Source organism: Diospyros lotus, chromosome 12, assembly GCF_014633365.1.
Source record: "Diospyros lotus cultivar Yz01 chromosome 12, ASM1463336v1, whole genome shotgun sequence".
NCBI classification, from domain to species: domain Eukaryota; kingdom Viridiplantae; phylum Streptophyta; class Magnoliopsida; order Ericales; family Ebenaceae; genus Diospyros; species Diospyros lotus.
Genome location: NC_068349.1, coordinates 13,708,977 through 13,725,670, shown reverse-complemented (window position 1 = coordinate 13,725,670; position 16,694 = coordinate 13,708,977). Strand labels below are relative to the sequence as shown.

The window sequence follows — 16,694 nt, the reverse complement described above, 5'->3', positions numbered from 1 at the left end:
GGTGTGGTTACTTTGTATTTCATTTCAAAAACAAATATAACGGCATAGAGATAGAAAATTATATTAAGATAACCTTCTATGGGTAGGAGTGAGCAAAGATTTAGTTAGACCGAACTAATCAAAGCAAATCGATCGAAGTGACTGGTTCGATTCGATTATTTAGGTGTTGATTAGCGGTTCAGTTAGTGTTTGGGTGAAAAATCGATTATCGATTTCGATTCAATTAGTGTTATCCAAATAACCGATCCGAACCGAAATTACAAAACGACATCGTTTTGTGTGTAGTATAAAAGAAAAAATGAAATAGGCCAAATAGCCAGAACTCAGTGGAAGGACATTCAGTCATTCCCTTCAATTGGCCCTCTCCCTTCCTTATCGTCTCCGACTCTCTAGCCCCATCGCCCCTGCCGACATCGACGCGATGCTTCTTCTCTACCTCTAATGTCAACAGTTGTTTTTGTCAAAACAACCACTTATAGGAAGGCGAAGGATTCTACAGTGTCGAGCCGACACCGACTTCGATGCCAACCCATATTTTTTACCTCTAACACTAACAACAACGCCAAGCTCAACATTGATGATGATTGCATCTCTCTCTCCCTCTGATTTGCACCACTATGCTTACCCATCGATGTCGATGGCCTCTTCAATAAGTTTTTCGACAACTTCTATTTTACATTAAATCTAGAGGCTATATCTACTAAAAATTCAACCATTAGATGCTTTTAAATTTTTGGTATGTAGGTCATTGAGTCAAACCTAATTTGATGGTCGATTTTGATCGTCGAAATCTGCCGTGGATGGTAGCTGGCAACGTTTTTTCAAAAACATGTTTTGAGTTTTTTTACCATAAAATTAATTTTTAAATCTACAAAAAATTAACCTTCGGATTAAACTCATTTTTTGATATATGAATCACCGCGGTTGGAGGAATCCAATGATCGATTTCGAGCATTGGAATCACCGACTGGCTAGGTGGCCGGCGGTAATAGTAAGGTCGAACTAATGTTTGGTCTCTTCAATTATTTTGTGGGTTAGTTCGATTTTCGATTCGATTTTATTATCACGATCTAGATTTCGATTAATTCGGTTTCACTTAGTTCGATTAGTTGGGGTGGGCTGATTAATTCGATTCAATTATTACATGCGATTCCATTATTTTGGTTAATAATTTTTAATTAATTCGATAATCAAATTGGCCGTTTACACACTCATATCTATGGGCATCAAGTGGATAATATTTTCTATAACCAAATGTGATACAATTAAGGGCCACAAAAGCGACATGACACCCTAATATGAAGAAATGAGTCCCAGATGAAACGATTCAAAGCAGTTTCGGATCATGTTGAAGTGATAGGAGGGAACTAGGAGAAAGGCAGGTTTTCGGAGTGCGATTTTGTTCACCCCATTTAGCGGGGGTTAAAATAACCCCAAAGAAAAGCTAACGACCTTTCCTCTCTCTACTTCTCTCTTTTTCTCCAAGTTTCTCTTTCTTTTATCTTCTCCTCCCTCCCTTTCTTCTTTTTCTCCAGCAAGCCTCATGTCGTCGTCGCCTCCTCTCGCGCGTTGACCACCGAGGTTTCCTCGCACGCCAACCTTCTTGCCTTGGTCAACGAGGCGAGGATGCAACAGTGAGGCAACGAGGCGAGGTGATACACAACAAGGCGATGATGAAAATGTTGGCAGCTGGAGAAAGGCGACGAGAGCAAGGGAAGGAGAGAGAGAAATGGGATAGGAGAGACCCCCTTCCCATAATGACCTTTTTACCCCCAAACTAACTAGGGTTAAGGTTACCCATTAAAGGAGTTGAACAAAATGGCACTTGGCTTTCCTTTTCTCTCTAAACTCTGATGCCTTAATTAATTAATTTTAATATACGTAATAATCCACCACAATAATTATCCTGAAAAAATAAAACACGAAATTACATCACTACGCAAGCACATCCCTAGCCGTCCGACTACCACGCGATGCAGATCAAACGTCGAAACCCCAAACAGAGTGACCCTGCACCCTAGACAAGAGGAGAGAGAGCGTGGGGGAGAAATCAACTTCACCTTCCTTCGCTCTGCGAAATCGAAATTTGGGCGTCGGATAAAGAAAATTCTCAGGTATGGAAGAACTCTAACTTGATACTGCTTCCTGGTTCTTACTTCCACTTTTCAGATCGAATCAACCGTTGATCAAATTCAAGACTCTTCAATTTTATGTGTCGATCATATGCGAAACTTGTTCTTCTCGACTATTATCGACGTAAGGTGTGTTTATTCATTCGATTTGGAATTATTGATAGTCGCACTCCGATGCGGAAAATTCTTGATAGGCGTTAGGTATTTCCGTAGAACGTTCTTCATTGAATTTGAATGATAAACTGATGGATTTTTACATGAATAATGCTATATTATCCTACTTTACAATCCTTAATGGTAGTTTTAGGCTATGTTTGGAATGAGGTTCAGGCGACGAAGGGGAAGGAAGGGTTTGCAGAGGCAGAGGGAAGGGGTTTTTTTCTAATTAATTTGATTTACAATAATTTAAAAATATTAATAATATAATTTCTAATAATTTCTTTTATTAAATAAAAAGATTAAAAAGACTAATTTACCCTTATTCTGTCTCATTTCTATCCTGATTGAAAAATAAAATAAACTTATGATGCCAGAATTAAAATATGAAATAGTCCGAATAAGTTTGAGATGTATTTTAAGATTTATATTAAATTATTTGTTAAATTTTTTAAAATACATTAAAATACATATGTTTTTTTTTTTATCTGTAAGATTTAAAATATATTTATTTAAAAAGAAAAAGATAAATATATCTAAAAAATATCAAATAAAAAATTACGTGATTTATTTTTTAAATATAACTATATAAGTTTAACAAACATATTGGTAAGAATAAAAGTTTATAATATTTTTTATATTTTATTTTTTTATTTATATTTTAATTAATAAATACTATCTAAATTTATAGTTATCTTAAATTTAAATATGAGTTTAAGATGAATAATGAATTTAAATCTGTATTTGAGAGAATAGAGAGAGAGACACACACCCTTGTGCCACCAACTTTGTGGTGCTGAGTGATCAAATGAACCCGTATTTGGGTTTTTTGGTGGAGAAAATTGGGGACCAAAAGGTATAAAAATGGATTGGATTTTTGGTGGGTTTTGTAAGGAATCAAATTGAATCCAAATGAATTTTGATTTTGAGGAACCAGTGAAGATTTAGGTACAGGATGAGGAGAGAGATTTATTATTGTCTTATTTTTGTTAAAACTTTATCATCGTCTCACCATTCAAATTGTTTTAAATTTGAAAGGATATGAATGATTTAGATCCATTTAAATTTAAAATAACAAGTCAAAGTCAATGTAGTTATCCTAGCAACGAAGCCAATCAAAAGCAAAGAGAGATGGATAGACTTGAGAAGAAAAAAAAATCTTCAGATATAAGGACATTTTAATTAATTTTTATTATTAAATTAAGATTAATAAATAATAAAATATAAATTATAACACAATGTTAAATCTCAAAAATATTTATTGGAAGGACACTCCTCCAGTACTACCGGAGAAGGAACAAAGGGGCGCTGCGTCTCGTCTAGTTTCTTTTTTTTGCAAGCCCCGGTTTGATTTTGGTGCGTTGCAATCACAGTTTCACCCTCGTTCCTTTTCGGGAAATTCAAAACCTGCAGGGGTAGTATCGTCTTTATGATTATTCCTATTTTAAGACGCAGTACTCGAATGACTGTTCTTCTCTAATTTCGAAGACGAGCCAGACGCCATAAACCAGGGTGTTCATACTTCATTGGATTAGTGATCGACGATAATACCCCTAGAAGCCCTTTTTTCCCGTAAATGTACTCCCCCCTGGAAGCTTGTCTGGTGGGAGGGTATATTTGTGAAATCAGGTTTCCCGACGCCGACCCCGAGCGCATCTTTGTATTCTAATAGGATCCTTTCTCCAATTCTCAATCACTGATTGAAGATTGAGTATGTAAAGTTGAAATATAATCGTCCTCTTTTAACATATTAATCACCTTTATTGCGATCAGAGAGAGAGAGAGCGAGAGAGAGAGGTTTTCATTTTCATAAATCCTGACGCCAAGTTTCGCTGATATTCTGTAGAGAGAGCGAGAAGGAGATGGGTTCGGAAGGTAACAAGATAAGCGACGGGACGGGCTTCCAACCGTCGGAGCCGCTGCTTTGCGCGAACGGCTGCGGATTCTTCGGTGCGGCGGCAACGATGAACCTCTGCTCCAAGTGTTACAGAGACCTCCGCGTGAAGGAGGAACAGGTTGCCTCTGCCAAAGCCGCCATGGACAAACTGGTCCACCTGAACGAAACACCCAAGTTCTCCGAGGTGTCCCATGTTGGCTCCTCCTCCTCGGAGGCGGTGGCGCCGTCGGGAGGGGAGGTACCGGCCGGCCAGCCCGAGCCGGCGGTGAACCGGTGCTCGAGCTGCAGGAAGAAGGTGGGCCTGGCGGGGTTCCGGTGCCGGTGCGGCGCCACGTTGTGCGGGACCCACAGGTACCCGGAGAAGCACGGTTGCGAGTTCGATTTCAAGGCGGCGGGTCGGGACGCCATCGCCCGGGCCAACCCGGTGGTGAAGGCCGATAAAGTGGAGAGGATCTGAAAGGAACTGGGCTGGGCCGAACGGAACCAGAGTTGGAGCGGGTTGGTGAGGACAGCTGTATATGTACTGGACTGGTTGATGACGGCTGCCTTAATAGGGGTTGGTTTGGGAGTTGGGGTAGGATGATGAATCAGTACTGTTAATTATTGTTATTATTATATAAATATATATGGGTTTATAAGACTAGAGATTACGATTAATAGTATGTTAATAAAAGAAAAATAATAATAATAGACATTACTGTACTGTTGCATTCATTTCTAGTATCGCAAAATGTGTCTATTTTTGTTTTTCCTTGCTGCTGTGACCACTGTGAGTATAATAAATAAAAAATTTGTTTGTATTTTGTACTAAAATCAGATGACATATACAGAGCTTGTATTGTGTCTACTTCACAAAATTTTTGGAATCGGAATTGTATAGTTTCAATGCATTCTGAAAATTAGAAATTAAAATGAAATTCTGAAATTACAACTTTGATGAAAGTTGATTGAATTGTTAAATAAAGAGGATTGGAATTCTTAGGCTCTAATTATTATTTATTCTATTTTCTCAAATATATATATATATATATACAGAGAGAGAGAGAGAGAGAGAGAGAGAGAGAGAGAGATTTTTAAAAAAAAAATTGAAATTAATTTTTTTTAGTTATTAAGGGTAACATGTACAAACCATTTATTTAGTTTCATTCTCCTCTATAAGAATTAGGATTTAATTCTGATCTTTAATGATTTATTTCATATAAAATAATTAAAATTTTAGTTCTGTTGGAATTATTAAAATTCTAACCCTAATGAGATGGTTCCAATTCCAAATACGTTGATAAGTTTTTTCATTACTGTGGGTTGATACTCTGTTGGGCTATGCCTTGGGTACAATTCCAGGTAACGGTCAGTTTACATTTACATAAACTGATTGGGTTTGTAGAATTTTGGTAAAATTTGATACGAATTAGGAGTAAGTTTGGGAATAACATTTTAAAAAGAAAAAAAATTGGTTCATATCAAATATTTATTCAATTACTCTAAATATTTTTGTTGTCACTCGAATACAACAATAAATTTATTCATTAACAATGTCATCTTTAAACTGTTAAAAATTTACGAAAAAGAAAATGATCAAAGAGCACAAGACAATTCCCGTATAAATATTTTAATATTTATGTCAGGCACTCAAATTTATTGAAAACTTTGATATAATATTGAAATTAGTATAAAAAAACATATATTTTTAAGAATAAGAATTTATCTATTTACAGAGGAGCATCAGAGTTCATGATAAACATTCAGAATTATCTGAAATCAACTAGCATTAAAATTCTTTTAAATCATACCTATCATTTATGGAATTTTCGAAAAAAAATTTAGATATCCAGTTATCATATTGATGATTCATTTGGGACATCCCCAAGAAAATTCAGTTTATTGGTTGGCCTTCAAGAAAATTCAGTCTCCTGGAACTGGTCAGTTTTCAGGAGACAAGCTAGCTTGCAGTTTTGGGGAGATGCTTCAATCTCCTGAAAACCGCTCCTTATTGTATTCAGGTTTTTGGTTTTTAGGCTTTTTGTCTTTTAATGAGTTTTTAGTAAATTTGTATTCATGACACATCAATTTTATTATTAAAATGGTGAGATTATATCTCATTCACCCTAGGTAAATTGTACCTCCCCTTTAAAGGTTAAAATTTTTTATAATCATTTTAATTTTGTAAAAAAAAATATATTATTATTTGAAATTAAAGTTGTAATCTAACCGAATTGACTTGAACTTTGCTGAGCTCGAGCTTGATTAACTTGAACTAAGCTAATTTTAGGCTCACCAAGTTAGTTTAAGTTCAAGCTCGGCCTCGACAAGCTTCTAGAGACCTTAGCATAGCCTTGAGTTCGAATTTGTCAAAATTATGTTTATAAAAATATGATAATTTGACACGTAAATAACTAACAAATATAACTTTAAATCGAACTTGATAATCAACAAATTCTAACAATAAATTAGGCATTAATTGATTAATCTTCAAGTCATAACATATCTTATTATTAACTCATTTTAATGGAAAAAATGTATTAAAATTTTGCATTTAGTTTCTCATCGTCAAAACATTTTTAAAATCTAACTCAACCAAATTTAATGATATTATTATAATAATTTAAAGTTTGATAAATTTATGTTAAATACTATTTTTTATAAAATTATGAATAAATTTATTAATGTATTTAAAGATTATATTCATAAACTATTCGTGAACTCCTAACCGAGATTGTTAGCAAGTCACTAACTGAAACAACTCCCGACCTAACGACTTGAGGTTTACTGGGATTGAACTTAATTTTGAATCTCGATTTATTTACAAATCGAGATTCAAAATTAAGTTCAATCCCAATTTGTTTACCGTAACAAATAAACTTGAATGAGTTTTTATCAAACTACTCACGAATAGTTCGGTTAATTTACAACCCTACTTAAAAGCACATAATCTCGAAGTGCATGCTTTCTAGTCCTAATTTTGCTTCTTTTTAGAATTTTTTTTGTTTAAAGTAAGAAAAAGAATTAGAATAAATTTGGTTATGATAAAATCAAACACATTTCACACAAATGTTACATAAAATTTTAATGTAATTCGCTCTTAATAATTTTGGGGCTTCATTAATTGTATTATTGGTACTTAATTTATTTAAAATGTGATTTACACTCACTCATAAACCAACCTACAAGTTCCTACACGTAAAGAAAAAGTTGTGGATTGTACTCAATGGGCTGGGCTGGGATTGGAAGGGAAGCCAACCCAACCCAAGACACCTCTCTTTTAAGGCCCATTTCTCACCTCCTCTATTTTTTGCAATGTTTGGGACTACGAACCCACACCCACCCACTTCGGAATCTAAATGTGAACATTTTTATATGGAGTTTTTCTTACACTTAATCTCACTGCTCTGTGATTTCTATCAGTTGTTATAAACATTCCACAGTACATTTGATTGTCAATTAAATATAGCAAAAAATGCATTAAAGAAGCAAAATTGCTAATGCAGTTGCCATTATCATCCGCGAGGGTCAGTCATTCTTCATTCAGCCACAATCATTTGAGTCGACTGTAATGGGTGCCACAAAGCGTTTCAATTATCTCAAAGAGATGGTCCCAACTCAGAAGAATCATAATCCCGCCCGGCCGCCTTCCTACAAAGGTAAGGTATGCACAGCTAGCCATCTTTCACTTTCTACCAGTGCTTCCTTTCCTTTTCATCCGCCTAGATAGCTAAATAAACATTTTTGGTTGCTATATATATATCGACTTCTAATTTTCTAAACCGATAGAAAACAAGCACATATAATCTGGCAAAAAATACAGCATGATGAACCCTAATTTTATAGGGATGGTAAATTAACATTAAGAAAGGGAGAGGGAGAGGGAGAGGGAGGGGGGGAGAAAATTATAGAACATATAGAGAGGAGGGGATTTGTAGTTTTTGATATAAGTGAATCAGCATGTGAAGTCACAGGAAAGAGAGAGAGAGAGGGAGAGTAGGGACGGGAGATCTTTTAGGCCATGCACGGGTCCGGTTGCGTTGAGAACTTTCAACTGAAGAGTCACACTCAGGCAGCAAGTGATGGGAGTGAAATTAAATAGAAAACAAAATAAAGTCTACCCATAAGGCCTGATCACACTGAATAGTGATTGATGTCTCTATCTCTCTCTCTCTCTCTCTCAATAATAATGAGTACTTCCATTGCTCTTTGAACAGTGGTCGTGTTGGAGATCTCTGTCAAAGTAGCAGCTGATGAGCGCTTTTTCTTGTGCCTTCTTTTAATGCCTTTTGATGATGCAATATGAGTTGAGTCTACCATGGCTGCGTTTGCTAGCTGGTCCATGCATCAAGTGCTCTCAAATTTCATTCATTTCAATCTCTCTCTCTCTCTCTCTCTCACTATATGTTTTCTATTATGTATATATGCTTATCCCTTCTTAATTTTTGCGCCACTAATTCACACTAATTGTACTTTTCTTTTTGGGATTTGGGTTTGATTGTGATTCAAACTCACTCATGGTTGTATTATTGTTATGTGGGGATCATCATACAATATGCAATATGATTGTGCAAATTATGGTTATAAATGTTAAGAGGAATCCTCTTGATGGTGTAATAAATGGTAGACTAATTAATTTAATTTAATAGTAAAATAAAATATTTATGCTGCAATCTCTTTGCTATTTTTTAAAATAAAAAAAATTATAAAGAAAACTTAAAATAACAAAGAGTTATTTTGAGTGTTTTAATCCAAAACAAATTATAAACTCAAAACACATTTATTTATTTATTTATTTATTTACATTTTATTATTGTAATGGAAAAAATATTACAAAATTTATTAACTTTAAAATGTATATATTTTTTAATAATATATTAACATTAAATATTTCTAATTTATTGAATAATTAAATTTATTAAATAAAACATCATTAAAAAATTATTTTCAAAATTTCAAAAAGAACATGTATTTTAAATTTCTGTTTTGAGAAATAGTTTTTCAAAATGACAAAAAGAACGCGTTTTCAATTTTTTAAAAATAAACTATCAAAACAAAAAATTGAAAATAAATTCAAATTTAAAAAATAAAAATAAAAAAAACGCAATCTTAGTATTTCAAAGAATTTAGTAGATAAATAAATGACTTACAATTATAATAAAAAATTACCCACAAAATGTTTGGGAATTCCTTCCCAATGCAGTAGAGACCTTCAAAATGAGCATCTCTCCACAACTCTCCCAAGAGGCTAGACTTTAGAAGCTCAATTTTAAATTTCATTTATTTTTCATTTTCTATTTACAAATAAATTATACGTTTATGTTATTATAAATAATCTCCAATAAATTAAAGTGATAATATTATCTATCTCTTTTTTCTTAAACTTAATTTAAAGATGACGAGGGATTATTTAAACCTCATATTAGAATATATATACCACACTCAAATTCAAGATCCCTAGTACCTTTCCAAGGTTGACTTCTATTAGAGTGTGACATCAAAAGCATAATATTAATTGACATTTTAATACATCATTATTATTATTATTATAAATTTTTGGGTAAATAAAGTCTTATCTCATAGTGCTAGTTAGCTAGTCTTTATAATTGGCATGGTACTTTAAATAACATAATTAGACATGCATGTTGCCTGATTGACATCAATAGATAGAGGAGATCCACCATGAATGCACCGACTAGTGGCGTGACACATGACCTAGATAGTACAAACATGCCAAAATGTTTTTGGCCACCTCACTAATGACATTGCAACCACTGGCAGATGTTGTAAAGGGACAATGCCCTGAAATCTTTTCTCCCAACATGTCCATTAAATTGGGTGGGTGAAAATGAATGATTCAACCCTCCAACCTTTCCCAAAGGACGTATTTCCTGTTTCTTGATTTAAACCCCCCACCCCACCCCCATTGAAATGTATGATTTTATTTAGGGTAAATGTCACCTACCATGCTAGCTAGCTAGCTAGTACTACGGCTGCTGGCGATATTTCTCGTGTTGAGACTTAAATCTCTCTCTAATTTGATTATGATACTTAATAATAAGATTATTTGAATTAATTTTAAGAGTTCATGGCACAAAATTTGATAAGACTTTCTTGAATGACTCCTATAAGATTGTTAATTAATGTATTGACTCTTGCCAAATTAAGAAAGGATAAATTAATTGTATGCTTTTTAAATTTTGATCATTTAATTTGCACATCTATGAACTTTTTAAAATTGATCAGTCATAATATTTTTTTTCAAATTTAGTCTTTGAGAGTGTGTTGTGACTAATTTTTAGAAAACTTAACTACTAATTGAGCAATTTTAAAGTTCAAGTGATGTCTTGACTCGAGGACTAAAGTTTACAAAATGCATAATTAATTTACCCATTAAAAGATGATATATGTTGTTTTTTTTATTTTTGTATTTAAAAGCACATTTATATAAAACATTGTATAAAACGATGCACTTCTTTTATATATTCTTATTAAAAAAAATAAAATTTGTCACAATATGCTCATATTACAAAACAAAATCTCTGTCATCTTAATATCATCGATATTTTTTTTTCTTATGAAAACAAGTAACCTATAACTTTATTTCTTGCAAGTTACCTTAAATAAACAAAAAAACAAACAAACTAAAATTTCACATCAAAATGACGTGCCCTTTTGGGTTTCATCACTTCTATTACATTATTATATCTTGTAGGGATATTTGTACAAAAATTCTATCAAAATAACACCGCGCTTTTCTCCATTTTTTTTTTTTTAATATGAGATTTTGAGTTTCGTACAATTAATCTTTAGAGGCGAGTGATCTTCTCACTAATGCATCCTTCAAGTAAATTCAAATACGTACATAGTCTATACACATTTCGCGCTGAACATTTGGTGCAATTTATGCAAAATTTTAAATCTTTTAGTAAGTCGCCATATTGATTAATGTGAATTTTGATATTTCATATGAAATACTAAATATTTTACCATTATATTATATTCACAGGTTTTTTTTTTTCTAGACATACCCACAAACTTGAGAGTGAAATACTCATCTGTTGGAGTCACTCGTCACCAGTGGACTATGCCCGGAGCCTGAGTTATTTTTTTTCCTTGAAAAATGTTATTAGTACACATTTGTATATATCTTGGGTTACATAAAAGTGTATCAATAACAAAAAAGTCCCCAGTAAGACACATAAAGACATGTGAGACGTGAAGTATTTTAGTCATAATACCCCATTATATAACTCAAAATATATAAAAAAGATTATACATCTAACATGGTTCTTTCTCCTTATTATATCGTGATGTTATGGCCTAACCGTGACCTCACTGACCACTAGGGAAATTGTATAAGCATGGAGAGCATGAGCCCAATAAACAAAATGATTGATGGGATGCTTCGCTCGCAGGTTGTTCGACGGAGCTTCAATTATTGGACTTGCAGCCACTTTACAAAATTTTGAGCTCATCAATCGAGACATGGCCCCAATAATATTCCACAACAAGTAACGAGGAAAAGTATTTTTTTATTAATAAATTCACCATCAATATTTTTTTTATATGTACGACAAAAATTAGTCAAATACATAGTAATGTCTACAACATTATTTATTTACCTTATAGCCCTTTAGATTAATTCTTGATCCCCTTTGGGTATGACACGAGGGTGAGCCCTTGTAGTAACAATATTACTGCTTTTGCATGATTGAAGGATACCAAATTTGAATTGTGAAAGTAGTTTTTTACCCTTTTGCAGAACATTACAAAGGCATGGCAATTTAAGAAGGAACAGGAGGAGGGTGGTGTGGTGGGGGCGGTGTGTGGTGGTGGGGCTTGCATTTGGAACTGCTTTAATTCAAGTTGGTTTGGAGGGGGTTTTCGGCCTTGTGTTTTGAAGATTACGGTCGCCACCATTCAAATCCAAGCTTGCAAAGGCAAATGCTCTTTTTGGCGCCTTCGAGGCCTCCTTGTTTAATGCTCGCTGCAAAAACAAACCACACTTACACTTCAACTTGTCCAACTTTCCTCTCTTTTTCTCTTTCTTTATGGTAAAAGTTCCCTCCCTCGTGCACACATTTGTATGAAAAATATCCCACCTCGAATTTTATCTATAATATAATTTATGATATTTAATATAATGAGTTTTATATTACTTATTTTTATTATTATTTTTAAAAAAATAAAATAATTAACGTCGTAACCCTTCAGATGTGATTATAAGAGTTTTTTGTCATTAAAAAATACTTGCTTTGAATTATAGTTATTGTTAGAAATACGAGTTGTTTTAGCTCTATCAATGTACATGGCAATGGCTGACATCAGTCTACTTTTGACAAGTAAATTTCAAATTTAAAATTTGATTTCTTTATGTAACTGACTATCTTAGTGATTATTGACTACTTAATATAATTTTTTTATTCAGATATAAAAGACTAATTGAAAATAGAAGAAACACCTTTAATACTAAAACGTTGTTACAAAAATTAATAATTAATTCACAGATGGAGTTTAGTAAAAGCCATCAATTTAAACTTTAGTTTAAAATATAAGGGATTATGTATTGGTTCTAAAGTATATAAACGTATTGTTTGTGTGGAATTACCTTCCGCTGACTGATTAGCCTCCTGCAATTGTTTATGCTGTTTAGTTTCCAAATCAGAGGTGTCAAATGACAGTAAAGCCCTTGCAGCACTGGCAAGTGAAGTCGCAACATCTACACGAAATACCTTCCCAATCCCAGATCGAATATATTTATTTATTTCCCCGACAGCAACTTCAACGACTTGGCAATAAAAACAATAAATAATTGAGGGTTGGCTTTTCCGCTAATTAAATGGAATATATTATTTCCTAAAATTAAGGACGAAGTCTTCATGAGCCTGCCATTGTGACAATTTGTTGCTCCCTTCTTCTTTTACTTCAAGCATGAATTTTATCATATAACACTCCACATGAATAATTTTTGTATTTTTTAAAATCGTCAATACGTTTTTTTTCTTTTTTTTTTTTAAATTTATGATTTAGGAATGAATTTATTGAAAAATTTAAAATATTTTCATATTCATATGTCTAAATTAATAAATGGGTGAATGAAAAATTAATTAAAAAATAATTTGAGGCATGTGTATTATAATATATAATTTATATTATTATACAAATAAAAAAATATAAAATTATATTATATGTTGAATTATAAGGGTATACTATGCATGTACTATGCGAGACAATTGAAATTAATAATGCTAAGACACTATATAAATATTATATTATACATATAAAAATATAATTTTATATTATATTATATTATAATTTTAAGGTGAAGCACCCATCCCCTCGGCAGTCACCTCCCCCTTCTTTCTTCTTTCCTTTCTCTTTAAGGGTTTTTCTTTTGAAAAAAAAAATAGAGAGAATTCTTAGAAGAATTATTCTAGAAAATTTTCATACTCTTCTAGTTTTAATAGTATTTAACTAGTGTTTCAGTTCGATGTTAGGCGCTGAACTTTGTGCTAACTTTTCAATCTGTAAGCTCTTATAAGAAAACAGACGCCAATTACTTTCGAGCACAATTTTGTTTTAAGAAAATTATGTATTAGATAGGGCTTGATTTTATCGTCTCCTTATATATTGTTATATTTTTTATTTTTTCTTGTGCAATATTTATTTTAATATTTAAGTCATACTAGTTTAAATACAATATTATTATAATAATTATATTTCTAAACAATAATTATAGTATTATAAATATAATTATTATTTAATTAATAATATAATTATTTTATTGTAGTTGACTAACGGAATTAATATGCTATTTTAAAGTTAGGAATTAAAGAATAAAACTAGAGTCGTTAATTTGATGGGGCAGGACATGAGGTGCACAGCGCGGGCCGACCCATCCAACATGGCTTGTTTGGCAATTGAATGTTCAACAAATAATGAATGATCACAGTTATGTATTTTTTCAAAGCTGTCACCTTGCCTTGCGTCTTATTCCATGTTTATTATGGCGACTGTTGTTGGAGTAGGAATCTGAAAACTAGTCAAGAAGAGTAGCAAATAAATATTGAACACGAGTAGTGATGTGTCTCTAGTTTGTCTTGCTGGGAGGGGGAGGGAGGGTGGCCAAGATGCATCCAGCGATGCTGCCTGCCGTGCCTCCCCCCAGAATCCAATGAACTTATCTACTGAACCCCCACAGGAAAACAACAATTGGTTGCTTGCACTGCAGGGAGAACGGAACAAATGGTTTTCTGTCGAGAATGCTGTTAAAATTGTGCTCTTCATTTGTCTGCACATGTATCTCTCTCTCTCTCTCTCTCTCTCTCGTGCGTGCATATTACAGCGACGTCCCGCTTTGTCCCTCACTGCGTGCATTGGGATCCCCTGCAACCAAACAGTGACGCGTCTTGCCGCCATAATGCCAAGGATTGACCATTTTCATCATTTAGGCTTCCACGGTCCTAGAGACGATAATGGATCGCCATTGCGTCTCTCTTTTTCTTTTCATTAGATAATGCGTTTAGTTTGTTGTTATTCTTATTATTATTTCGAGATAATGTAATGATACATGTCTTCCTCTTGTTATTTGAGTCATACTTGGTCTCAATTTCTTGAATTGGATCTAGTTTGGTCCTTGTGAATTTTCTTGCCAAACCAAATATATTCTTTTTTTTATCGATAAATAAATATATATTGATCAAAATGTATAGGAAACACTAGGTATACTCAAGCAAACAAATGATATAAAAATTACTAACCCAAAGTAATAGACTCGTACTAGACTAAAATATGAGAATACAAAGTAAAAATGATTTTGTATACATATGTTTTAATCTGCTTGATGATATTGTTCACGTTCGGTCTAAAGTCTTATAAAATGAGCCGATTCCTTACCATCTACAAGAGGTAAACAGTGCAAGTTAGCGCATTTTCTTGACTTTGATGTGCCAAGAAGTCCTTCTAGCTTCCTTCTTGAGCCATTGAAGGGCACTAGGAATGAAAAAGACATATTCCTAAAAAATGCCCAGCCACGCCCTATTTGTCTCCAAACGTTCACACTCAGCTCACACGGGAAGAAAATATGTTGCACCGATTCATTAGTACAACCACAAAGAGCACACGAGGGATTAATATCTAGATACCTTAACTTGTCTTTGATAAGTAGAAGTGATTTAACTCCTAATCACAGGATAAACGAGTGCTTCGGGATTATGCAATAACTCCACATGAACCAAACATATTCTGCTTGGGGGTAATTGTCTAAACAAACTAGGAATCTTTCCCATGATGAAGGGATTAAATTGAGATATTTTATGTCTCATTTTTACATATTCAAAGTTAGTATTTTCTCCTAGATTTTAATAAATTGTCTATTGAGGATAAGGCTAAATCTTCTTTAGCTTGGACCTTTCGTCCAATGAAATTTGATCACTAATCCTAATCCTAATCCTAAATGAAGAATTCAGATAAATATCTATAAATAATAGAAGATTTCTTCTTCATCATAACACATTTTCAATTATAAACCACAATTTAAGTCACACAGTCAACTTTTCCAAACAAATATAGTAATAGTCAAATATTTGCAAATGATTTTATCTTCAAAAGCAAATGATTGAATAATGTGTTTCAAATATTTAAAAATAAGAATTGAAGTTTCAAAAGAGAAACATCATTTCTATTTTCTATATTGTGAGGGTATTGTAATTTTAAAGATTAAAATATTTTTTTTTCTAGAAAGCCTTTTATCAAGATAACAAAATAACTGTGATTTGTAACTAATAATAAACAAAACTTGTTTAATAATGACTTTAATGGAAATTAACAGTTGTATAAATTTATGAAAACATATAACGTATACCGTCTTAATTTAATAAAGTTCAAAAAATGTCTCTTTTTATGAAAACACATAATTATTTTTTGATGGGTATAACTATATTTTAATTTTAATTATATGATCACATGAATATATTTATTAAAGCATCAAATACATTTTTTAAATTACAACATATACAAATTTATTAAAATCATCAATAAGTTGGATGAATTTTTTTTAAAAAAACTTTTATATAATAGGGTTACACCGTAAAACCTCTACCTCTAGCAGCTGCAATGACATCTTTTATCATCTATGGTAGGTAAAAATAACAAAAAATCATGTATTTTAATATTATTTTAAAATAAAATATTAATTGTGAGGTATTTTAATATTTAATTTTATAAAAAAATAATTTTTAATATTTAAATAAGGGTAAGGGTTAAAGTACAATAACTACATGTTGTTTTAATATAATAATATTTATTTATTTATTATATCTTATTTTTAGGTAGAAAACACTTTTATTAATTGATGATCGTGTTTTATTAACTAATAAAAATATTTACTAAATAAAGATAAGATATAATAAATAAATTATTTTAAAATGAAATATATTTAATATATTTTAACCATTATTTTAAAAAAATAATTAAGATTATTATTCATTTAAATATGGTAACCAGGGCGAAAATGTAAGCGGTGGCCG

The 16,694-nt window shown here is 32.3% G+C and overlaps 1 protein-coding gene across 3 annotated transcripts; it reads left to right on the top strand.

The window, feature by feature from the left end:
- Positions 1-1,943: 1,943 nt before the first annotated feature.
- Positions 1,944-4,899, top strand: LOC127814058 (zinc finger A20 and AN1 domain-containing stress-associated protein 1). 3 transcript variants are annotated; one of them, XM_052355283.1, is made up of 3 exons: positions 1,944-2,114; positions 2,170-2,261; positions 4,135-4,899. In XM_052355283.1, exons 2-3 carry the CDS (start codon positions 2,224-2,226, stop codon positions 4,640-4,642), a joined length of 546 nt encoding a protein of 181 aa, XP_052211243.1. In that variant the 5' UTR covers positions 1,944-2,114; positions 2,170-2,223; the 3' UTR covers positions 4,643-4,899. The 3 variants fall into 3 exon arrangements, with proteins under 3 accessions (XP_052211243.1, XP_052211244.1, XP_052211245.1); XM_052355284.1 differs by lacking the exon at positions 2,170-2,261 and having other exon boundaries at positions 1,946-2,114; XM_052355285.1 differs by lacking the exons at positions 1,944-2,114; positions 2,170-2,261 and adding an exon at positions 3,014-3,999.
- Positions 4,900-16,694: the final 11,795 nt, after the last annotated feature.

Bases quoted from the DNA above. Each gene is read 5' to 3' on its own strand.
- LOC127814058 (XM_052355283.1), top strand. From the start codon at position 2,224: ATGCGAAACTTGTTCTTCTCGACTATTATCGACGTAAG. The intron at 2,262-4,134 runs GTGTGTTTATTC...GATATTCTGTAG, and splicing joins TCGACTATTATCGACGTAAG to AGAGAGCGAGAAGGAGATGG.